Consider the following 26,061-nt stretch of genomic DNA (forward strand, 5'->3'; position numbering starts at 1 on the left):
GACACTGGCATGAGCAGCAGGTTGGGGTTGTTGCTCATGCCACAAATGTTAAAGAGATGCAAGGGAAGGGAAGGGCTGTGCATACGCAGTAGTGGGAGGGGGGCAGGGAAGGAGCAGGGGGACGGAGAGGAGGCCAGGTGCCAGCGCCTGGAGTGGACCCCCCCACCCCACACTTACTATACCACTGCCTGTGTTGCATAAATGCGCATGAGGCAAATCTCTTACATTTGAAAGGAAGCTCAGGAATGAGAGGGGATAGGATGAAGTTAAGAGGTGAAAGGCTCAGGAGTAATCTTTTTTATAGAAAGGATAGTAAATTTGTGCAATTGTCTCCCAATAGAATTGGTGGAGACAAAGACTGTATCTGAATTCAAGAAAACATGGGACAGGCACATGGAATCTCACAGGGAGAGGAGGAGATAGTGGATGCTGCAGATGAGCAGACTGGATGGGCCATTTGGCCTTTTTCTGCCATCATGTTTCTTTGTCTCAAATACATGCAGCCAAATTTGTGCACATTATAAAAATACTCCATTCTGAGCAACTGAAGATTCACTCTCTTCTGTGGGCTAACTCTGTTTATAACAACTTCAATATTTTCTCCGGGACAGAAAAGATAATTTCATCAATATTCACCAGCCTACAGTGGCATTTCTTTTTTTTTTTTTTTTTTTTTTTTTTTTAGTTCAATGATTTTATTGAATATTATAGGAATTATAAACAGAAAGCAGTTCAAACATATAGAATCATAATAAAAATCATGTATCAAATATTTGTATCTACAATCATTTGAATAAAACTAGATTAATGAAAAGGATCCAGAGTATCTGGAACTGCTTAGAAAAGGAACAGAAGAAGACAGAGAAGCAGGAGGGATAAGAGAAAGAGAGAGAAAGATAAAGGAAGAGAGAGAGAAAGAGAAAGAGAAATAGAGAGAGATAGAGAGAGAGAGAGAGGCAGAAGTGTCTATAGAGCAGAACGAACATATGAGTCTAAGAATGGCCAAGGTGATTTGTTTCGTGTCAAGTTTGTGGAAGATCGAGAAAACAATTTCTTCTCATATGCATAAGATTCAAATTTGTGGTACATACTTAAAGAGTTCCACCAAAAAGTGTAATCTAGTAATGAGGATGATTTCCAGTTTTTCAGAATATGCATTAGAGCTGTCACGAACATGGTGTCAATGAGTTTAGGCGGGCAATTTGATTGTGCAAAACATGGGTGTTGGGAACGAAGAATTATAATATCCATGGAGATCACTTCTGAACATTTAGTGATAGATTTTATGGTATCCCAAATACGAAGCCAAAAAGAATGAACCATATTGCAGTGGAAAAGCATGTGATCGAGAGTTCCGGGTGCTTTCAGACAGTTCCAACAGGTAGAATCTTGTTGTAGATTCGCTTTCCACTTACGATATGGAGTCCATACTGCATTCCACATAACAAAGTACATTGATTGTGAAACTCTGGATGATAAAAGAGGACGATTTGTGGAAGACCAGAAGAGTTCCCAATCTATTTCAGAAAGCGTGGTTTTCAAAATAGAGTCCCAATGGTTCATAGATTGAGTTGAAAAAGTAAAGAAGTGATCTCTTAGTATACCATAAAAAAGAGATATTGTCTTACCCTTCATTAAAGCCAGAGTAGACCAATGACGAACAGTATGAATAGAGGTCATAAAATCAGGGCGGATATGTATATTATCTAATATTCCAGTAAGCATAAGCCATTGTGATCGTACAGTGGCATTTCTTAAAGATTTTTTTTGTTACAGCTACCACAAATGAAGAAGTCAGCTAAGTTTAATGAGTATGTTAGGGGAATTTTACTAATGTGGCCACCAGCAAGAACTGAGACCACAGCGAGCCTACCAGAAAATTTGTGCTGAGAATAATTGGCCCAGTTTTAAAATCATTTGCTTTATAATTTAGGGGTCTGATTGCTAAAGTGCAGTAAATGTGATCCCTCCAGGAACAGAAAAATGCCTACTGTACCAGCTTGCAGGTGTCTTATATTTTTAGGCACTATAAGTATTTTTCTTTATCTGGAGGGAGCTCCAGGAAAAATATGACTAGAATTAACAGTGCAAATTGAACCTGCATCCCTTGGTTTACAGACCACGGCACTAGGCTACTCCTCTGACCTGCTTGCTGCTTTGTTCAGAATGGCCTTAATACCTGCAGCTGATACAGAGCTCGGTTTTCCTTTCCAGTTTCACTTTCAGGGGAGAGGGAGGGAGACAGCAACCACTGGGCATGGAGGAGTCATGCCTTAATCCTCCCAGTGGGCAGATGCTCAATCAGAGCACCTTTTTGTAACTTGGACATGGACTGAAACAAGTTTAGATAAAAATGTCCTTCTTGTTAGATATGGACGTAGCTATTTATGGTTCCTTCCTAGTCCTGTTCAAAACATGCCCACAATGGTGTCAGGTCAAAAGCGTGCCGGGACAAAGGTGCGCCCAGACAATTGAGTGCAGCGTGCGCCGCTGCGCCGCTCTAAATTACTGTTTTTAGCGCTCAGACGTGGGGACGTGGGGGGGGAACCCCCCCACTTTACTTAAGACATCGCGCCGCGTTGTGGGGGCGTTGTGGGGGGTGTAGGGGGTTGTAACCCCCCCACATTTTACTGAAAACTTCACTTTTTCCCTGTTTTTAAGGAAAAAGTTCAGTTTACAGTAAAATGTGGAGGGTTACAACCCCCCAAACCCCCATAACGCCGGTGCGATGTCTATTAAGTAAACTGGGGAGTTCCCCAACAAAACCCCCCGTCGGAGCCCTTAAAAACTGTAATTTAGAGCGATGCGGCGGCACGCGCTGTGCTCAATTGTCGGCGCATGCTTTTGTCTTTCGCAACGTTGTCTATGAACCCCCACAATACACCCCTGGTTATTTGGATGAACTGGGCATTTTTAGCAGATGGATGATTTTTTTTAGACATTTTGAAGCATCTGTCTGCTTTGAAACATGATGGCAGGTAAAGGCCAAATGGCCCATCTCATCTGCCCATCCGCAGTAACATGATTGCAGTGAGATTTAGTGTTATCTTGTCAAACTGCATGGAGCAGTAATTATAATCCTAAGCAAAAACATTGGAGGATAACCTGCATGGAGCAGCAGATACAATTCAATATCTTACTGGCCATCAAATCTTATAGGCTTCTTTTATGAAGCCAGTTAGTGCTGGTCGCTGCGGTAACTGCCCCAAAGTCCATAGGGATTTAAAGGGCTTTGGAGACGTTGCTGCGTGCCAGCTGCTAATGCGGCTTTACAGAAAGATGTGTGGAATAGTCTTCCGGAGGAAGTAGTGGAGAATTCAAGTCTGAATTCAAGAAGGTGTGGGATAAGCACATGGGATCTTTTAGAGAGAGGAAGAGATAATGGTTAACTTTTTGTCATGCTCCTGGAACACCTCCTAGCCTTTCTTCACTTATCCAAATAATCCTTGGCCAGACATTGAGGTATTTAGTGGCTCTGAATTTTAAGTGAAAAGATTTATCCTGTTAACTCCCCGAGTTAACTTGATAAATCTTCTGCATATCAAACTCCAGATGTTATGAAGCTACGGGCCTTGTCTATTCAGAATTTCCATGTGTTTGATTATAATTGATGGAGTTGCATATGTTTCTGAGCCAGAGCGGTTGACATCTTTTGTTAAAAGTAAGTTTAAGGTTATAATCTTTTGTCGAGTGCCTAGCTGGTTCAGTTTGCCAGAGAATTAAAGGATGCCTGATCACCTTTCTTCAAGCTAACTTACTGGTAACTACACTGTGAACCACAAAAAAAAAACCACACACCAAAATGTTTTTTTGTCGTATCTTCCACAGAACTTGGCTGATTCTTATGAAATTTAGTATGTCGTATCCTGAATGAAGTTGATGTCAAATTTTGTAAATATTTCCCACCGCACCACAACACTACCTTGTGAAAATGAATTGTGAACTGAATAAAAACACATCAAAAGGATTTATCGCGTATCTTGCAGAAAAATATATAGTCAAAAAGTAATGTTTCAATGAAGCAGAGGTTCAAAGTGTGCTCCCTTTGCACAAAGGCACACTCTTAGCCACCACTGATGGCTTGTCAACGACGTTCTGCTTCAGCTCGGCCCAAATAGAGATGAGGCACTGATCCTGTACCATCCCCCAGATCTGGTAGTCAACTGGGTTTAGGTCTGTTGAATTTGCAGACCAGAGGCATGGACCAATAAAGTCTGGGGGTCTCCCGAAGTAGCAGTTCTACAGTGACCTTTGCCCGATGTGCTGGGGCATTGTCCTGTTGGAAGATAAAGTCGTCTCTTGACATGCGACGGATTGCTGGCAACAGCTTCTGCCTCAAGAGGATGTGCCGGTAGTATGCGCTGTTGATCTTAATCCCATGATCGATGGAGAACAAATCTGTGAATCTGAGTTTCAAGATTGTGACCAAGACCATGACTGATTGGCTGAAGGTCAGGCAGGTCCGTAGTAGGTGTTTGGCATTACCCTCACACTTCACTGTTGTTGAAGGCACGTACAGGCAATGATTCTGTGTGTTAATTGTTGGAGCTACTGTAAATATCTTTATCCCAGGACAAGCAGGCAGCTATTCTTGACTGATGGGTGACGGCACCGACGGAGCCCCGGTACGGACAATTTTAGAGTGATCTCACTCTAAGAACTTTTAGAAAGTTCTAGCTCGGCCGCACCGCGCACGCGCGAGTGCCTTCCCGCCCGACAGAGGCGCGCGGTCCCTCAGTTTCTTAGTTTCCGCGGAGCTAAGAAGACGCGTTTTCAACGGCTGTTGAAATTTTTTCTTAACTTGCCTTCCCGCTCGCGTAAACGTTTGATTTCTTTAACCTTTCTTTTATTTTGAAAAAAAAAAAAAAAAAAAACAATCTTACATTTTTTTCTTCAATTTCGGTTTTTCCCCGGCGGGGCCTTCTGCCACCATCGAAGCCTCGGCCTTCGATTTGGCGGAAGCCGTTTTCCCTTTCATGCCCCCTCAACCGGGTTTTAAAAAGTGCCAGCGGTGTGCTAGGCCTATATCTCTCACGGACCCACACAACTGGTGCTTGCAGTGTTTGGGTCCTGAGCATCAGGCCTCTTCTTGCACCCGCTGTGCTACTTTAAAGAAAAGAACTTTAAAAAATCGCTTAATTCAACAGCGTTTGTTATTCGGTGCCGAGATGTCCGACCCCGTTCCTTCGACTCCGGCTTCGGCACCGCTTCAGTCGGCACCCTCGTCTTCGACGCCGCGTGATTCCACACCGGCATCCCAACAGTCAGGTAAGCCGGCTAAGAAGCCTTCCCCGCTGGAACGTCTTCCGGCCTCGAGTGCAGTGAGCCCAGTCCTGCCGCCGGTTAGACGCCAGCGGAAGCGCTCCGCCCCTATTGAGGTGAGTCCCTCGACATCGGGCTCCTCATCTCCGGGGCGTAGAGCGGCACCGCAGGTACCGCAGAAGAAAAAAGCGGTACCGGTGCCATCCCTCGATGACCGCATTACGGCCATCCTTCATGTGCAGCTTAAGGAGCAATTAGAACGACTCCTTCCTGCTATAATGACACCGAACCTTCCGGTGCCAGTCCGCACCGAGCCATCGGTACCGGTTGTACATCAACCCGTGTCGGTACCGGTTGTCGAACCTGTCTTACCTGCTTCTACTGTCTCGGTACCGCTTCACCTAACTTCATCGGTATCGATGCCAGTCCTTGCACCGGAGCCGACAGCTCACCATCAATCGGTACAGACTTCGGCACCGGTGCGACCGATAACATCGCCTGACTCGGTATCGATGAGGTCGGGTAAGTCGGTACGCAAAACCCGACACATGCAAACATCGACACCTGAGTCTCGGGACCATTCTTCCCATGTCAGAGACCCTGATCTGTGGGGGGACTCAGAGGAACCCTTTCTTTCTGAAGGAGAATGTTCCTCAGAGGAGGAGGATTCGGCTCTCCCTGACCCATCCTCCAAACAGACCACTTCCTCTTTCTCCAATTTCTTGAAAGAGATGTGTGAGTCTTTGTCCATTCCTTTGGAGGCTGAATCCAAAAAGTCTAAAGCTTTTTTGGATGCCCTTGATTTTGATCAGCCTCCAAAGGAATTTTTGAAGCTTCCCCTTCATGACATCTTGAGGGAAACTTTCTATAAAAATTTAGAGACTCCTTTAACTGTTCCAGGGGCCCCACGTAAACTGGATTCTCTATACAAGGTAATTCCCATTCCTGGGTTCGACAAGCCTCAACTTCCACACGAATCCTTATTTGTCGAATCCACCCTTAAAAAGACTTCAGGAGCCAGTGTATATGCATCTGTCCCTCCTGGCAGAGAAGGAAGGGCCATGGATAAATTCGGTAAGAGGCTCTACCAAAACGCTATGTTAGCAAATAGAGCTAGTAATTATGCTTTTCATTTTTCTTTTTATTTAAAGCATCTCCTTACCACCATGGCTTCCTTCGAGAAGTATCTTCCTTCAAGAAAACATCCATCTTTTCACTCCTGCTTGTCGTCTCTATTCCAACTTCGTAAGTTTATGGTTAGGTCCATATATGACACCTTTGAACTTACATCCAGAGCGACAGCTATGTCGGTGGCTATGCGCCGTTTGGCCTGGCTTCGGGTATCCGAGCTTGATGTTAACCATCAAGATCGGTTAGCCAACGCCCCATGCCTAGGGGATGAGCTCTTTGGGGATTCCATGGACTCTACCACCCAAAAGCTCTCGGCTCATGAGACGCGCTGGGATACCCTGCTCAAGAATAAAAAGAAGCCTCCTCCACCAAGACCATACAGGCAGCAATCGGCTTATCAACGCCGTTTCACAGCCCGTCCATTGCCTACCACTGCTCAACAACCTCGACGTCAGAGGCAACAGCAACGTCAGCCTCCCCGACAGCAGCAACAGCAGCAACCTGCGAAACAACCTCCTCAGCAGAAGTCACAGCCCTTTTGACTTCATTCTCCGCAGTATAGCCAGTATCCCTGTTCCTGTTCTCCTGCCTCAACCAATAGGAGGTCGACTTTCTCTGTTCTTCAGCCGGTGGGAAGTAATCACTTCGGACCAATGGGTCCTCAACATCATCCGCCACGGCTACTCTCTCAACTTTCAGACTCTCCCACCTCAAAGCCTGCCAAAAGAGTCTGCTTTGAACAGTCCTCAATCAGCCCTCCTTATTCAGGAGGTCCAATCCCTCCTCCTTCTGAACGCTATAGAGGAAGTTCCTCTAGATCAAAAGGGGCAGGGATTCTACTCCCGTTACTTTCTAGTTCCCAAAAAGACAGGAGATCTCAGACCCATCCTGGACCTTCGCGATCTCAACATTCATCTAGTAAAAGAAAAATTCAAGATGCTTTCTTTAGCCATACTTTATCCCCTTCTAAATCAAAACGACTGGCTATGCTCCCTCGATCTCAAAGAGGCTTACACTCACATACCGATCAATGTAACCTCAAGACCATATCTCCGATTCATGATCAATCATTGTCATTACCAGTACAAGGTGCTGCCCTTCGGTCTTGCCTCATCTCCAAGGGTATTCACCAAATGTCTCATTGTGGTGGCGGCTTTTCTGCGCTCTCACCACCTGCAGGTATTTCCTTACCTGGACGATTGGTTGATCAAAGACACTTCTGCCCAAGCGGTCCTTCTGGCCACCAACCAAACCATCCAGTTTCTGCAACTTCTGGGATTCGAGATCAATCTACCCAAATCTCATATCATTCCCACTCAGAGACTTCAATTCATTGGAGCGATCCTAGACACACTCCTCATGAGAGCTTTCCTGCCATCCAATCGGCTTCAGACCCTTCAGTCTCTATGTCACCAGGTACTTCCTCTGCCGTCCATCTCAGCAAGACAAATGATGGTGCTCTTGGGACACATGGCATCCACAGTTCATGTCACACCTCATGCCCGTCTTCACCTGCGCACTCCTCAATGGACCCTTGCGACCCAGTGGTCCCAAGCGTCGGACTCTTGCTCACGACACATATCTGTGACATCATCTCTTCGTCAGTCTCTGCAATGGTGGTTGGTATCCTCAAATCTATCCAGAGGTCTTCTGTTCCATCAGCCTCCTCATCAACTAGTCATCACCACCGACGCCTCTCTGTACGCATGGGGAGCTCACTTGAACGAGTTCCAGACTCAGGGTCTTTGGTCAGCCCAGGAAAAGAAGCATCAAATCAATTTCCTGGAACTCAGAGCGATGTTTTACGCCCTCAAGGCCTTTCAACACCTTCTCTTTCCTCAGGTCCTTCTGTTGTGCACAGACAATCAGGTTGCGATGTACTACATCAACAAACAGGGTGGGACAGGCTCTCGCCTTTTATGCCAGGAAGCCCAGAAGATCTGGAATTGGGCCATAGACCATCATCTCTTCCTGAAAGCTATTTACATTCAGGGGAAACAGAATTCATTAGCGGACAAACTCAGCAGAATTCTCCAGCCTCACGAGTGGACACTCGACCCTGTAACTCTACAGTCTATCTTCACTCAATGGGGCACTCCTCAGATAGACCTCTTTGCAGCTCCTCACAATCACCAGCTGCCCCGTTTCTGCTCAAGACTTTACTCTCCACACCGTCTCACAGCAGATGCTTTTCTCCTCGACTGGTCGAATCTGTTCCTGTACGCCTTCCCTCCTCTACCTCTCATGTTGAGAACCTTGTTCAAGCTCAAGAGGGAACGAGCCACCATGATTCTGATTGCTCCGAGGTGGCCCAGGCAACATTGGTTCTCCCTTCTACTTCAACTCAGTTCCAGGGAACCTTTTCTTCTTCCTCTGTTTCCTTCTCTGCTTACGCAACAGCAGGGAACCCTTCTGCATCCCAACCTCCAGTCTCTACACCTGATGGCTTGGTATCTCTCGGGCTGAACTCGACTGATACTCTTTTGTCTCAGCCCGTTCGTTCCATTCTGGATGCCTCCAGGAAACCAGCCACTCTACAATGTTACCATCAAAAGTGGACGAGGTTTTCTTCCTGGTGTCTTCTTCATCATCTTGATCCCACTTCCCTAGCGGTGGAGACGTTGTTGGATTATCTTCTTTCTTTGTCTGATTCTGGCCTGAAGTCCTCTTCCATCAGGGTCCACCTCAGTGCCATTGCAGCTTTTCATGAGCCAGTCCATGGAAAACTTCTTTCAGCTCATCCCCTGGTATCCAGGTTCATGCGTGGGCTTTTCAATGTGAAACCACCTCTTAAAGCCCCTCCGGTTATCTGGGATCTCAATGTGGTTCTTTCCGCTTTAATGAAACCTCCATTTGAACCTTTAGCTACCTCTCCTTTCAAATTTCTCACTTGGAAGGTACTTTTTCTTATTGCCATTACCTCTGCCAGGAGGGTCAGTGAGCTTCATGCACTGGTTGCAGATCCACCTTTTACGGTTTTTCACCATGACAAGGTGGTTCTGCGTACACATCCAAAGTTTCTCCCCAAGGTTGTTTCTGAATTTCATCTCAACCAATCCATTGTTTTACCTGTTTTCTTTCCAAAACCTCATTCTCATTCTGGGGAACAAGCTCTGCATACTTTGGATTGTAAAAGGGCTCTTGCTTACTATCTGGAGCGTACGAAACCCCACAGATCAGTTCCCCAACTCTTTCTGTCCTTTGATCCGAATAAATTGGGACGTCCTGTTTCTAAACGTACGTTGTCTAATTGGCTTGCAGCGTGCATTTCATTCTGTTATGCTCAGACCGGACTGACACTGGAAGGTTCTGTCACAGCCCATAAAGTCAGAGCAATGGCAGCATCTGTAGCTTTCCTCCGTTCCACTCCTATTGAGGAAATCTGCAAGGCTGCTACTTGGTCCTCAGTTCACACTTTTACATCTCATTATTGTCTGGATACATTCTCCAGAAGGGATGGTCACTTCGGCCAATCTGTTTTGCAAAATTTGTTTTCCTAATGGCCAACCTTCCCTCCATCCCTCTTTTTGTTAGCTTGGAGGTCACCCATCAGTCAAGAATAGCTGCCTGCTTGTCCTGGGATAAAGCACAGTTACTTACCGTAACAGGTGTTATCCAGGGACAGCAGGCAGATATTCTTGCGTCCCACCCACCTCCCCGGGTTGGCTTCTTAGCTGGCTTATACTAACTGAGGGACCGCGCGCCTCTGTCGGGCGGGAAGGCACTCGCGCGTGCGCGGTGCGGCCGAGCTAGAACTTTCTAAAAGTTCTTAGAGTGAGATCACTCTAAAATTGTCCGTACCGGGGCTCCGTCGGTGCCGTCACCCATCAGTCAAGAATATCTGCCTGCTGTCCCTGGATAACACCTGTTACGGTAAGTAACTGTGCTTTTCATCTGTAAACCGGATGAAGCTGACACTGTGCTCCGAGGAAATGGTCAAAAGCTGCTTGCACTGTTTCAGGTGTGTGTCTTTGTTGTGTAAAGTTAACGCTTGGGCTCAAAGCTTTTAAAGACACTTTAATTTCGGATCATCATGAATTATCCTAACCACAGTTGTCTCTTGCTATTTGGTGAATTGTTCAGAGTGTTTGTAACGCACCCTCCTAGCTCAGTACTATGTCAATGTGCTCTTGTGCGTGAATTGAACGCAGTTATTCACTGCCTGGCTTTTAATCCACATTTTCTGTTGCTTGGATCTTGCATAGCTGCACATCGAGGCCATTTGGGAACTGTTTTAACAATTGTCAACTGCTGTAACCCTTAAGTAGTACCAAGATCTTTATCAGAATTTGGTCGTCTGCTTATGCGTGTAGCCCATAGCAAGAATTCATTTTCACAGGGTAGTGTTGTGGTGCGGTGGGAAATATTTACATTTTACATCAACTTCATTCAGGACAACAGCACACTAAATTTTATAAGAATCAGCCAAGTTCTGTGGAAGATACAACAAAAAACATTTTGGTGGGGTTTTATTTTTTTTTTCAGTTCACAGTGTAGATTTGTTTTATTTCTGTCTTCTAGTATCTAACTCTTTTGATGTTATTTATTCTTGGTTTTCCTATTCTTATGGAAAAGCCTCAGTGCATCAAGCTCTAACAAGCTGGTGTACTAAAGTCAGGAAAAAAAGCATAAAACATCCAATCTGTCTTCCTTCCAAATTTGATGTGTTTTTTTCTTTTTTATTAAAGTGAAATTTTAAGCAGTTTGATTTGCCACATTCAAGAAGGCATTCAGAGGGTAAGTAGATGTAACATAGTCACATAGTAAATGACGGCAGATAAAGATCTGAACAGTCCATTCAGTCTGCCCATTAGTTATACCTTTAAAAAATAAATGATTAAATTAACTTGTCTCTTCTTTGTTGTTTCTGGGTCATAAACCGCTCTGAACTGTTTGTGGTATTGCGGTATATAAAAAGAAAGTTATTAGTATTATTATATACTGTAAAGTCCATCTGGTATTGTCCTAGGTTCCAAATGCTGAAGTTGCCGTCCAAGCTCATTCCAGCCTATCCAACCATCCTGTTTACAGGATATCTACCATAAAGACTGTCCAGTAACATCCTCATGTTCCGAGTTAGTGGAGTTCCCATTGATGCCCTCCCCAGCCCATCCTATACCAAATCACCATCTATGGGACACAGACCGTGCAAGTCTGTCCAGTACCGGCCTTAGTTCTTTAATTTACATCTTTCATTTTCTATTTAGAGATCCACTATGGGCTCCTTTTATCAAGGTGTGCTATGGGGGTTAGCGCATCAGACATTTCATCACGCGCTAACCCCCACGGCAAGCCAAAATACTAATGCCTCGTCAATGGAGGCGTTAGCGACTAGCGTGGCAGGCGGTATTCCGCGTGTTAAACCCCTTTATCCCAGGACAAGCAGGCAGCTATTCTTGACTGATGGGTGACGGCACCGACGGAGCCCCGGTACGGACAATTTTAGAGTGATTGCACTCTAAGAACTTTTTAGAAAGTTCTAGCTCGGCCGCACCGCGCACGCGCGAGTGCCTTCCCGCCCGACAGAGGCGCGCGGTCCCTCAGTTTCTTAGTTTCCGCGGAGCTAAGAAGACGCGTATTCAACGGCTGTTGAAAAATTTTTCCTAACTTGCCTTCCCGCTCGCGTAAACGTTTGGCTTAATTTGCCTTTTTTCTTTCTTTTATTTTGTTAAAAAAAAAAAAAAAAAATCTTTCATTTTTTTCTTCAATTTCGGTTTTCCCCGGCGGGGCCTTCTGCCACCATCGAAGCCTCGGCCTTCGATTTGGCGGAAGCCGTTTTTCCTTTCATGCCCCCTCAACCGGGTTTTAAAAAGTGCCAGCGGTGTGCTAGGCCTATATCTCTCACGGACCCACACAACTGGTGTTTACAGTGTTTGGGTCCTGAGCATCAGGCCTCTTCTTGCACCCGCTGTGCTACTTTGAAAAAACGAACTTTAAAAAATCGCTTAATTCAACAGCGATTGTTGTTCGGTGCCGAGATGTCCGACCCCGTTCCTTCGACTCCGGCTTCGGCACCGATTCAGTCGGCACCCTCGTCTTCGACGCCGCGTGATTCCACACCGGCATCCCAACAGTCAGGTAAGCCGGCTAAGAAGCCTTCCCCGCTGGAACGTCTTCCGGCCTCGAGTGCAGTGAGCCCAATCCTGCCGCCGGTTCGACGCCAGCGGAAGCGCTCCGCCCCTATAGAGGTGAGTCCCTCGACATCGGGCTCCTCATCTCCGGGGCGTCGAGCGGCACCGCAGGTACCGCAGAAGAAAAAAGCGGTACCGGTGCCATCCCTCGATGACCGTATTACGGCCATCCTTCAGGTGCAGCTGAAGGAGCAATTAGAACGACTCCTTCCTGCTATCATGACACCGAACCTTCCGGTGCCAGTTCGCACCGAGCCATCGGTACCGGTTGTTGAACAACCTGTATCGGTACCGATTGTGGAACCCGTATTATCCACTTCCACTGTTTCGGTACCGCTTCACCTAACCTCATCGGTATCGATGCCAGTCCTTGCACCGGAGCCGAGAGCTCACCATCAATCGGTGCAGACTTCGGCACCGGTGCGTCCGATAACTTCTCCAGACACGGTATCGATGAGGTCGGGTAAGTCGATGCGCAAAACCCGACACATGCAAACGTCGACACCTGAGTCTCGGGACCATTCTTCCCATGTAAGGGACCCTGATCTGTGGGGAGACTCAGAGGAACCCTTTCTTTCTGAAGGAGAATGTTCCTCAGAGGAGGAGGATTCGGCTGTCCCTGACCCATCCTCCAAACAGGCCACTTCCTCTTTCTCTAGTTTTTTGAAAGAGATGTGTGAGTCCTTGTCCATTCCTTTGGAGGCTGAATCCAAAAAGTCTAAAGCTTTTTTGGATGCCCTTGATTTTGATCAGCCTCCAAAGGAATTTTTGAAACTTCCCCTTCATGACATTCTGAGGGAAACTTTCTATAAGAATTTAGAGACTCCTTTAACTGTCCCAGGGGCCCCACGTAAACTGGATTCTCTATATAAAGTAATTCCCATTCCTGGGTTCGACAAACCTCAACTACCACATGAATCCTTATTTGTCGAATCCACCCTTAAAAAGACTTCAGGAGCCAGTGTATATGCATCTGTCCCTCCTGGCAGAGAAGGAAGGGCCATGGATAAATTTGGTAAGAGGCTCTACCAAAATGCTATGTTAGCTAATAGGGCTAGTAATTATGCTTTTCATTTTTCTTTTTATTTAAAGCATCTCCTTACCACCATGGCTTCCTTCGAGAAATATCTTCCTTCACGAAAGCATTCCGCTTTTCACGCATGCTTGTCGTCTCTTCTCCAATTGCGTAAGTTTATGGTGAGATCCATATATGACACTTTTGAACTTACATCCAGAGCGACAGCAATGTCAGTAGCTATGCGTCGTTTGGCCTGGCTTCGGGTATCCGAGCTTGATGTTAACCATCAAGATCGGTTAGCCAATGCCCCATGTCTAGGGGATGAGCTCTTTGGGGATTCCATGGACTCAACCACACAAAAGCTCTCTGCTCATGAGACGCGCTGGGATACCCTGCTCAAGAATAAAAAGAAGCCTCCTCCGCCAAGACCATACAGGCAGCAATCGGCCTACCAACGCCGTTTCACAGCCCGTCCATTGCCTACCACTGCTCAACAACCTAGGCGTCAGAGGCAACAGCAACGTCAGCCTCCCAGACAACAGCAACAGCAACAAGCTGTAAAACAACCTCCTCAGCAAAAGTCACAGCCCTTTTGACTTCATTCTCCGCAGTATAGCCAGTATCCCTATTCCTGCTCTCCTGCCTCAACCAATAGGAGGTCGACTTTCTCTGTTCCTCAGCCGGTGGGAAGTAATCACTTCGGACCAATGGGTCCTCAACATCATCCGCCACGGCTACTCTCTCAACTTTCAGACTCTCCCACCTCAAAGCCTGCCAAAAGAGTCTGCTTTGAACAGTCCTCAATCAGCCCTCCTTATTCAGGAGGTCCAATCCCTCCTCCTTCTGAACGCTATAGAGGAAGTTCCTCTAGATCAAAAGGGGCAGGGATTCTACTCCCGTTACTTTCTAGTTCCCAAAAAGACAGGAGATCTCAGACCCATCCTGGATCTTCGCGATCTCAACATTCATCTAGTAAAAGAAAAATTCAAGATGCTTTCTTTAGCCATCCTTTATCCCCTTCTAAATCAATACGACTGGCTATGCTCCCTCGATCTCAAAGAGGCTTACACTCACATACCGATCAATGTAACCTCAAGACCATATCTCCGATTCATGATCAATCATTGTCATTACCAGTACAAGGTGCTGCCCTTCGGTCTTGCCTCATCTCCAAGGGTATTCACCAAATGTCTCATTGTGGTGGCGGCTTTTCTACGCTCTCACCACCTGCATGTATTTCCTTACCTGGACGATTGGTTGATCAAAGACACTTCTGCCCAAGCGGTCCTTCTGGCCACCAACCAAACCATCCAGTTTCTACAACTTCTGGGATTCGAGATCAATCTACCCAAATCTCATATCATTCCCACTCAGAGGCTTCAATTCATTGGAGCGATCCTGGATACACTCCTCATGAGAGCTTTCCTGCCATCCAATCGTCTCCAGACTCTTCAGTCTCTATGTCACCAGGTGCTTCCTCTGCCGTCCATCTCAGCAAGACAAATGATGGTACTCTTGGGGCACATGGCATCCACAGTTCATGTCACACCTCATGCCCGTCTTCACCTGCGCACTCCTCAATGGACCCTTGCTACCCAGTGGTCCCAAGTGTCGGATCCTTGCTCACGACACATATCTGTGACATCATCTCTTCGTCAGTCTCTTCAATGGTGGTTGGTATCCTCAAATCTATCCAGAGGTCTTCTGTTCCATCAGCCTCCTCATCAACTAGTCATCACCACCGACGCCTCTCTGTACGCATGGGGAGCTCACCTGAACGAGTTCCAGACTCAAGGTCTTTGGTCAGCCCAGGAAAGGAAACATCAAATCAATTTCCTGGAACTCAGAGCGATGTTTTACGCCCTCAAGGCCTTCCAACACCTTCTCTTTCCTCAGGTCCTTCTGTTGTGCACAGACAATCAGGTTGCGATGTACTACATCAACAAACAAGGTGGGACAGGCTCTCGCCTTTTATGCCAGGAAGCCCAGAAGATCTGGAATTGGGCCATAGATCACCATCTCTTCCTGAAAGCTATATACATTCAGGGGAAACAGAATTCCTTAGCGGACAAACTCAGCAGAATTCTCCAACCTCACGAGTGGACACTCGATCCCGTAACTCTGCAGTCTATCTTCGATCAATGGGGCACTCCTCAGATAGACCTCTTTGCAGCTCCTCACAATCATCAGCTGCCCCTATTCTGCTCCAGACTTTACTCTCCGCACCGTCTAACAGCAGATGCTTTTCTCCTCGACTGGTCGAATCTGTTCCTGTACGCCTTCCCTCCTCTGCCTCTCATGTTGAGAACCTTGTTCAAGCTCAAGAGAGAACGAGCCACCATGATTCTGATTGCTCCGAGGTGGCCCAGGCAACATTGGTTCTCCCTTCTACTTCAACTCAGTTCCAGGGAACCTTTTCTTCTTCCTCTGTTTCCTTCTCTGCTTACGCAACAGCAGGGAACCCTTCTGCATCCCAACCTCCAGTCTCTACACCTGATGGCTTGGTATCTCTCGGGCTGAACTCGACTGATACTCTTTTGTCTCAGCCCGTTCGTTCCATTCTGGATGCCTCCAGGAAACCAGCCACTCTACAATGTTACCATCAAAAGTGGACAAGATTTTCTTCCTGGTGTCTTCTTCATCATCTTGATCCCACTTCCCTAGCAGTGGAGACGTTGTTGGATTATCTTCTTTCTTTGTCTGATTCTGGCCTGAAGTCCTCTTCCATCAGGGTCCACCTCAGTGCCATTGCAGCTTTTCATGAGCCAGTCCATGGAAAACTTCTTTCAGCTCATCCCCTGGTATCCAGGTTCATGCGTGGGCTTTTCAATGTGAAACCACCTCTTAAAGCCCCTCCGGTTATCTGGGATCTCAATGTGGTTCTTTCAGCTTTAATGAAGCCTCCATTTGAACCTTTAGCTACTTCTCCTTTTAAATTTCTCACTTGGAAGGTACTTTTCCTTATTGCTCTTACCTCTGCCAGGAGAGTCAGTGAACTTCATGCACTGGTTGCAGATCCACCTTTTACGGTCTTTCATCATGACAAGGTGGTTTTGCGTACACATCCAAAGTTTCTCCCCAAGGTTGTCTCGGAATTTCATCTCAACCAATCCATTGTTCTACCGGTTTTCTTTCCCAAACCTCATTCCCATTCTGGGGAACAAGCTCTGCATACTTTGGATTGTAAAAGGGCTCTTGCTTACTATCTGGAGCGTACGAAACCCCACAGATCAGTTCCCCAACTTTTTCTGTCCTTTGATCCGAATATATTGGGACGTCCTGTTTCTAAACGCACGTTGTCTAATTGGCTAGCAGCGTGCATTTCTTTCTGTTATGCTCAGTCCGGACTGACACTGGAAGGTTCTGTCACGGCCCATAGAGTCAGAGCAATGGCAGCATCTGTAGCTTTCCTCCGTTCCACTCCTATTGAGGAAATCTGCAAAGCTGCTACTTGGTCCTCAGTTCACACTTTTACATCTCATTATTGTCTGGATACATTCTCCAGAAGGGATGGTCACTTCGGCCAATATGTATTACAAAATTTGTTTTCTTAATGGCCAACCTTCCCTCCATCCCTCTTTTTGTTAGCTTAGAGGTCACCCATCAGTCAAGAATAGCTGCCTGCTTGTCCTGGGATAAAGCACAGTTACTTACCGTAACAGGTGTTATCCAGGGACAGCAGGCAGATATTCTTGCGTCCCACCCACCTCCCCGGGTTGGCTTCTTAGCTGGCTTATACTAACTGAGGGATCGCGCGCCTCTGTCGGGCGGGAAGGCACTCGCGCGTGCGCGGTGCGGCCGAGCTAGAACTTTCTAAAAAGTTCTTAGAGTGCAATCACTCTAAAATTGTCCGTACCGGGGCTCCGTCGGTGCCGTCACCCATCAGTCAAGAATATCTGCCTGCTGTCCCTGGATAACACCTGTTACGGTAAGTAACTGTGCTATCGCGCCTTGATAAAAGGACCCCTATGTTTATCCCACACTTTTTTGAATTCCATCACCGTTTTCCTCTCCACCATTTCCTTTGAGAGGGCATTCCAGGCATCTACCACCCTCTCCGTGAAAAATAATTTCCTAACATTGCTCCTGAGTCTTCTTCCTTGCAACCTCAAATTATGCCCTGTAGTATTACCATTTTTCTTCTGTGGAAAAGATTTGGTTTTATATGAATACCTTTCAAATATTTAAATATCTGTATCATATATCTTCCCTGTCCCTCCTCTCCTCCTGAATATACATATTTAGGTCTTCCAGTCTCTTCTCATATTTCTTTTGGTTCAAACCCCTTAACATTTTCATTTCCTTCCTCTGGACTGCTTCAAGTCTTTTTATATTGTTCACCAGATACGGCCTCCAAAACAGAACACAATACTTCAAGTGTGACCTCACCAATGCCCTATATTGGGGGCGGGGCATCAACATCTCTCTTCTTCTGCTGGTTATCCCTCTTTCTATACAGCCTAGAATCCTTCTGGCTACAGCCACTGCCTTATCACACTTAGAGCTTCAGACACAATCACCCCAAGGTCCCTCTCGCCGTCAATTCTTATTGGCCTCACACCTCCCAGCACATACGGTTCCCTCGTATTTCTACCCCCCCCCCCCCAAATGCATCACTCTGCACTTCTTCGCATTGAATTTTAGTTGCCAGACATTAGACCATTCTTCTAACTTTTGCAGATCCTTTTTCACATTTTCCACTCCCTCTGGGGTGTCCACTCTGTTACAAATCTTGGTATCATCCTCAAAAAAGGCTAACCTTACATTCTAACCCTTCAGCAATGTCGCTCACAAACATATTGAACAGAATCGGTCCCAGCACCGATCCCTGAGGCACTCCACTACTCGCCTTTCTCTCCTCCGAGCGAATTCCATTAACTACCACCCTCCGGCATCTGTCCGTCAACCAGCTTCTAATCCAGTTCACCACTTTGGGCCCTAACTTCAGCCCATGGTGGTAGAAACTGTCATTGCAGGTTTTTCACAGTAGATTAAACAAACATTTGTCAGATGGTTAAGATATAATGTATTCTTCTGGAAAAAGTGAATGGAGATGACTTCACATTTTCCTTTTCAGTTTCCTCTGATTATATATTTAACAATATTTTTTTTTTTTTTGGGGGGGGGTTAATTCTTTGCATCATGTTGCATCTGCTATTCATAATGCATCAGAATTTTTATCTGTATTATCAAACTTTTATTATGCTGTTAACAAAATTGTAAGTTTTATGCTGTACAGTGTCTTAGGTGAATCACTTCATAAAGAAGGTTAATAAATCCCGAGAAATAAATAACTCTAAGGTCCATCTAATTCTCCTAGTTAACTTCCTGTTGGAATGTCATAGACCCCCCCAACTGTTCTCTGACTTTTTATCTTGGATTTTTCAGTTGCACACATCCTTCAGTCAGTTTGAGGAAAATGAAAATTCAAGAAGTAAATCTGTTTTGGATGGCTTGGAAAATGTTTCTAAAACATGTAAGTACAATCATTAAGCATTATGTGTTATCCACTAGAGGGCGCTGAAAGCTTATAATCTTTAAAACATTTTCTGAAACTCGGATTCAAGATCTTAGAGAAAAAAAATCCAAAAGGAAGAAACAAGCATATGAATAAATTGCCTGATATATTCAAAAGAGTTTATATATATTTAGCAGTGACCACCAAACATAAATCCTCTATCTGCGATTTTTCAGTAGCACTTTACAAATTGTGGTGCTGCAAATTCTTACAGACTGCAAAGAGTGAAAGGGCGGGACATGGTGTTCCTCCTATGTCTACAGATATCCAATGATGTTCAGCTGCCCAAAATTTATCTGTATTGCTACTACTATTTATCTTTTCTATAACACTGCACATTTAACATGCAATAATTGGTTCCTGCATAGAAGAGCTTACAATCTAATTTGGACAGACAGACAGGACATCTCAGTATCACTGTACGAATAGAAGTGCCAAATATATATAATATATTTAAATGCTGTAATCAGCATTTTAAAAAAAATGCTGACGGTGCACTGAGTATGGGAGTATTCTGAGCTACCAGAGCAGGACCTTTTCAGATTGCGGGGCTTGGTGATTTTCCTCCAGCTCAGGTATTTATTGAAAAAGGGATCACAAGGGGAAATAGTATATGTCAGCCCATTTTGGGCTATCCAAAACTGGTACATCTGGCTATGCCACTGATCCTGAGTATGCACTCTTGCAATAGTCAGTATATACAGTGTTTGTGAGGTAGTGATAAACTATGAGTTTTCTACAGTATAACACCATGATCTTCAAAATACAGTAGAGCTTGCAATCATTATTGTACGGTATTAATTTAATTGATCAACTTTGTTATATAGTCCAAGAAAATGCTCATTCATATTATGGATTGATACTGAATGCTGTGACTACTAAAAGCTCTATGGAACAAGCATTATTGGAAATGGAGAGCAGGCTTATTTCTGTAAGTACAGAAAGTGCAGTAGAATCTGTTTTATTGGGTTTTTTGCATAAATGGTTTTCTTTATTTTAAACCTGACTAAAAATGCCACACGATTGGTTTTAGAATTGTAAGTTAGATTCAAAAACCAAATGCTAGAGAGTTTATGAAAATAAATAATTATGGCATTCCCATAGCACTCCTAAGATCTTAGTTGTAAAGGAGTTTGTAAAATACAAATAATAATTTAAAAAAATGAAAGAAAATTGTGTACAAAGATCAGTTTAATAAAAGAGATGTTAGGAGTGTTTCACAAATTATAATACCATCAAACAGTTGTTTGGCTTGAAATTAAAAATAAAATTGCAGTTTAATGGAAAAGGAAATTAGTTCTAATTCTTTCCATTTAGTTATATATCTGGTACACTACTGATAGCAAAGGAAGCTAAAATTAATTTAGTAGCCACAGATTTCCTTATGTTGCAATATGTTATCTGTACCCACAGCTCTCTCATTATCTCAGACACACAATTCTAGTTCAGGTTTGTGCCTTAAGATAAAAATGATCAATAGATGTTGATAGATAAGAGCTTTCTAGACCAATACTGCAAACGGAGTGATATATTTTCTTTTGACCAAGAAGTTTTATCCTGCTTCTTTGAGGGAACTTCAGTGACAGGATCATCAGAGGATTGTTCGTTTTCCCCCACTACCCACCAGGGAGATCCTGATAGGTGCCAGCAGAGGGAGTGGTATGGGGTATAAGGGGATCAAGGGGGGGGATTAATTCAAATGGACTGGGGTGGGGGTGGTTTCCAGGTAGGATTCTTTAAATATAGAAAAATAGATCAGTGGTGATTTCTGGGGGAAGGGGGTTGGTTCTTTAAAAAATATATCAAAGGTCAGGGTGACTTCCAGGAGGGACTTTCCTTTAAGAATAGATTGGCAATTGGTGGGAGGAGAAATTTTTTTTCCAATTATCGGCTCTCTTAAGTTGCTTCCTGGGAGGAATATTAACACTTCTTGAGGTGGCATTAGGTTGTGAGATTTAAGGCAAACTTCAGTATTCGTTTTGCATTAAAATGAGCTGTTTTGCATGCATTTGCAGCCTTCACAGCTCTTTATTCCAGTGCAGTAGGGATGATATGCTGAATCATAAGGTTGCACACAAAATATATTGGGGACAATGTTATATTTAGTTGTCCATAGGTTTGTCCATGTGTGCTCACCAGCATACTGCAGAGGATATCAATCACAGCTTTTCAGCTCTTCCTCCTTCTCTACAGTTTCTGCTGTCCCCTTCAGTAGCCTCCCATTCAGAGGACCAAGAGGTATCAGCTAAGGATCAGGGAGAAGATCCCTCCATCTGCTGACTTTTTAAGTCCTCTGCTTTAATGGAGATCACTAGTGAGTCCCTCCAAGAACTGAAAATAGACCCTCTGCAAACCGCGTCTTCCCAATGTTCTCCTCTGTGCAGGGTTTGGGCTCAAACCGTCTTTTCTGGACATGAGGAACCTAGTCACAGACCCCCAAGGGCTCCTGAGGGTAGCTAAAACTATGGCTAAACTGTATCCCATGGATCAAGAATTCCTGTAAATGTTTGCTGTGCCAAAGGTGGATTCCCTGGTAGCCCAGGTGACCAAACGCAGTTCCCTACCAAGCGAGGGAGAAGTAATTTTAAAGGATCCACAGGACCGCAGAGTGAATATGGTCCTCAGGAGGCAGTTTGAGGCTTTAGCCTTAGAGATTAAGACTGCAGTCGCAGCCTCCTTTGTGGCATATGCCTGTCATTCTAGGCTAAGAAATTAGTCTGATGGACTCTGAGCCCCTGCCTCAGCTTATGACTCTCCATGATGCTGATAATGCACTCTACGACATTATCAGTCTTGAAGAAAGTCTCAGCCTTTTCGATCACTGCCCATCATATGCTTTGGATCAGGCAATGGGCAGGTGATTCGACCTCTGAAGCAACTCTGAGCAGGCTCCATTTCAGGGGACAGATGGTGTTTGACAAGGGCATGAATGATCTTATGGCCAGTGTACAAGATCGCAGGCCAAGATTTTTACTAGATAGCAGATCCAAAGCAGTTAGAGACCAGAACTGGTGTCCTTTCGTGGCTCCCGGTGCTCTTGCCAGAATTCTACAGGAGCCTCTACCCAGAGAGTCTTTCAAGGCTCCAGACAGAAATTTTCCGGTAACTGGAGGCACCAAGGTTCAGGTTCCTGCTCCGCAGTGCCAACCAAAAAGCCACAATTATGCCAGCCCTCATGCTGCTCCTTTGAAGATTAGAAGTCAGCTCTTAGACTATCTGGAGGCTTGGGAATGGACAATGTCTGACCGCTGGGTCCTGGACATTATCAGAGAGGGTTACAAGATAGAGTTTCTGCACCCTCTCTCTGACTGGTTCATGGATTCACTGGCAGGCCAGCCAGAGAAAGCAACATTTACTAGATATTCAAGCCATAGAACTAAAATTTAGGCCAAAGGCACTCACACCCATACATGCCTTATACAGCCCCTGTCATCCTAATGAGACACCCAGGGCCTGATTCTATAAACGGTGCTTAGTTAGTCACCTTCCAATGCCTACTTGAAAAGTAGGCATGGTTAGGGGGGTGGAGAATAGGCAAGGTTGACTTAGGCATTGCTAGACATTGTAGTTAGGTGCAAATAAATTAGGCCAGGAAAATTCTGACCTAATATACTGGTGCCTATCGCAAAGATGTCTAATGACATCTAAGCACACCTAGGTAGAGTTACCATATAGCTCCAGATAAAAGAAGACGGATTAAGATATCCAGGTTTTACTTACATTGGAAGTAGTGGAAGTAAGGAGTACGGATAGAGACATTTGGGTTTTACTTCCATTTCTGGAGCCATATGGTAACTCTACACCTAGGTGTTGCTAGGCGTAATTCTACAAAGGATGCCTAGCGGTTGATTGACAACCACATAGAGTGGTGCCTGAAATGAATTGCATGCATTTGCAAGTGGAGGAAAGGGAAACGCGTCATTTTGTCACACCATAAGGGTGCAGATTTCAAAGTGTTTAGGTTTAGTTGTCATTTGAATCATGATTCTTGTTCACAGTGGTCCAAAGTCATATTTTGATGAGAAATCCAGTTTTTGTGTTATGTATGCAAGTTTTACCTTTTTTGTAGTGTTTGATAAGTATTGCATTTCTGTGCTGGCTGCTTTTCTACAGAAAGATACAGAATTTGTAGAATTGAAATCAAGTTTGCAGAATTTGAGAGAGTGTCTTGAGACATTAAAAGCTCAACAGAGTGAGCAGTACCTGAAATTATCCGAGCAATTAGCATGGCTTTCAGATCACTTACTTCATCCTGATATTTTGACTGAACTTCAGAAACTAACATCAGCTCCTAAATTTAGCATTAATGTGAAAGACAGTACATCGCAGACATCTCCATCTTGGATTGAGGACCTCTGTCTTGTCCACCAGGAGAAAGCTCACTCCAAAAATATAAAAGCTTGTAGGACTGTTTCTTCTCAAACCCAGCCATTTGCTACACCATATATTCTCAGCACTGACAGCAACGGACATTCGCTTTTTGAGAATCAGGTCTCTGAAGATATGACCTATAAGAGCACCTTAGCTTCCACTGCAGAGATGGATCCCACTATTGGCTTTTTACTTAACAAAGGAAATGTAACCTTAAACAAAACTGAGAAGATTCCCCACATAGATAACTTAAATTCTCAAGTTTGCACTAATCATCCACCTTCTGACTATGACTCCAGTGTCAAGCTGTCTCAAAGTGGCCCTGATATAGGACAGCAGGTTACTCAAGAAGTGTTTCATAGCAGACCAACAGTAATGGCATCCAAAAAAGAGAAAAAAATTAAGCATGCACATCCAGTGCAACAGAATCAAATCCAGCAGTACCCCTGCATCACAAACACACTGAGGTCCTCGGATGAACAGACAGACACAGAAAACACGAATGAAATTGCAAAGTTAAAAAACAAACACACAAACAAAAGATCAAAAAAATCTTGCAGGAATAAGAAAGCAGTTAGGAAAAAAAGAGCATATGCTTCTAAGAAAAAGAAAAACGAAAAAAAAATAAAATCCTCTTTTGATAAATCACAAACTGAATTTTATGAACAAGCATCTTCCATCCTAGATAGCTCTCAGAGAGATATTTTTGTCTTGAATTCTGAAACATGCGACTCTGCTTCAGCTGTCAATCAAAATTTGCTTTGCACATTCCAGGCTAATAATGGGGAGCCGTCTTTGCCTTTGCTTAGCTCAATTCACAAGATTGCAGTCAAGAGAAAGGAAATACTAGGGAATAAGGATGCTAATATTTCCAAAATAAGGCGAAAATTTTCCCAGTGGGATTGTTCTTCTCAGGAGAGTTCCCTCTTTCATTATAATATCAAAAGTGAACATCAGATGACCTGGTTCAGCCCTTTGAACTCTGTGATGAACAATTCTTCATGTCCCACAGTTAAAAAAGGAGATCAAAATATAAGATTCTACCCATTTCTTTTTGATAGCAGTGATGATTCTGATTAAATTAAGAAAGTATGGCACTAGGTGTGTTTCATGTACAGTTTAGTTTTTAAATCTGTTTTCCAGTAATCCCCCTGATATGAAACTTGAATGCTAACTTTGAACATTTCATACCGTGACTAAAATTGATCTTGGGATCTTTATTGACTTATTTAGTACATAGAAAAAAGTGGCAAAATGTAAATGTTATTACAAACCTTTTTAATTTTTAAGCACCTGTTGCTTTCTTTATATTGTCATGAAATAAAATTAGTTTTCTATATTTTTTTGGAATTTTCTTGTCTTGTTTAATTATTGTTTGAGATTAAGGGGTCCTTTTATCAAGTCGCGCTAGCGAGGTTAGCGCGTCGGATACTTAATCACATGCTAACCCCTGCGGCAAGCAAAAAAACTAATGCCTGGTCAATGGAGGCGTTAGCGACTAGCGCGATGGGCGGTTTAATGCGTGGTATTCCGCGCGTTAAACCCCTACTGCGCCTTAATAAAAGGACCCCTAAGAGTCTTGAACTACCTCCTTTCTGTGGTACAACCAAAGCAGTTTATATATTATAAACAGGTACCGTAGGTATTTTATTGAAAATTGTTACTTTTTGTTTTAATGTTTGTCTTGGTTTTGTTTTTTTTTAACTACAAAAAAAATTCACTACATATAATATTGTTTCTACTGTTCAGGACTATACTTATAAGGAAAAACTTTTAAAAATTCTAAAGTTCTGAAATGCATTTCATAGAGTGAAATATAGGGGTCCTTTTACTAAGGCACGCTAGTGCGTCTTAGAGCACACTCAATGCTAACGCGCCCATTATATCGGACGCGTTAGCATTTAGCGCGTGCTAAGATGCACTAACGCGCCTTAGTAAAAGGGGACCCCATAGTTCCCCAAGCCATAGAAGCAATATAGATTTTAGGACAGTTATTCAGGCCCTAAGGGTCACACATTAATCAGCACACAGCAACGGAGCATTAATCAGAACACACCCACTCTCTGCCTCCCAGATGCTCCCCCTGCACCAAAAACTACATTTTATTTTTTAGTGCATGGGTAGCCTGCACACATGGCAAAATTACCATGGGGTGTCTCAGCACACCCCGTGATATGCCATTTTTTTGCTGTGGTAAGCATGCATTAGTCTTTGTAAAAGAGCTCCTATGTTGAGCGCCCTTTCTTAACAGGACAGTCACCATGCTGATTACAAGACTTGTATGTAGATTTGAATGAATAGAAAATGGGGTTTTATGGATATATAATAATATACCTAGTATTTATGATGTGATATAATTTGTCTCTAAATGTCATTATGCTTTTTAGAGAACACTGGAATTTTTGACTGTTAGACAATGCAATCTTTATTTTAGTAATAATAAGCACATTATCATCTTAGAAATTTACACAAATGCTTTCAGGACAGAATAACTGACAGCCAGGTTACCATCTCTGTAAAAAAACAAAAGATGAAAGCAACACTGAGCGGGAAATGAGATGTGAAAGGGATTGTCTTGGCAAACAGTACAAAGCTATAAAAAAATATAGACTTCCAGTGTACATGGCTTT

The 26,061-nt window shown here is 44.2% G+C and overlaps 1 protein-coding gene across 5 annotated transcripts in view; it reads left to right on the forward strand.

The window, feature by feature from the left end:
- Positions 1-24,773, forward strand: part of IHO1 (interactor of HORMAD1 1) — a 54,032-nt gene extending 29,259 nt beyond the window's left edge. For 4 of the 5 annotated variants that reach the window (XM_033926791.1, XM_033926789.1, XM_033926792.1 and 1 more), the window contains exons 5-8: positions 11,082-11,130; positions 18,931-19,018; positions 19,888-19,991; positions 23,174-24,773. In XM_033926791.1, the coding sequence (XP_033782682.1) occupies positions 11,082-11,130; positions 18,931-19,018; positions 19,888-19,991; positions 23,174-24,511 (1,579 nt within the window). In that variant the 3' untranslated portion in view covers positions 24,512-24,773. The remainder of the gene's footprint in view (positions 1-11,081; positions 11,131-18,930; positions 19,019-19,887; positions 19,992-23,173) is intronic. The other variant, XM_033926794.1, reaches the window with a different exon arrangement.
- The last annotated feature ends 1,288 nt before the right edge of the window (positions 24,774-26,061 follow it).

The sequence above is a fragment of the Geotrypetes seraphini genome, chromosome 17 (assembly GCF_902459505.1).
Source record: "Geotrypetes seraphini chromosome 17, aGeoSer1.1, whole genome shotgun sequence".
Lineage (NCBI taxonomy): Eukaryota > Metazoa > Chordata > Amphibia > Gymnophiona > Dermophiidae > Geotrypetes > Geotrypetes seraphini.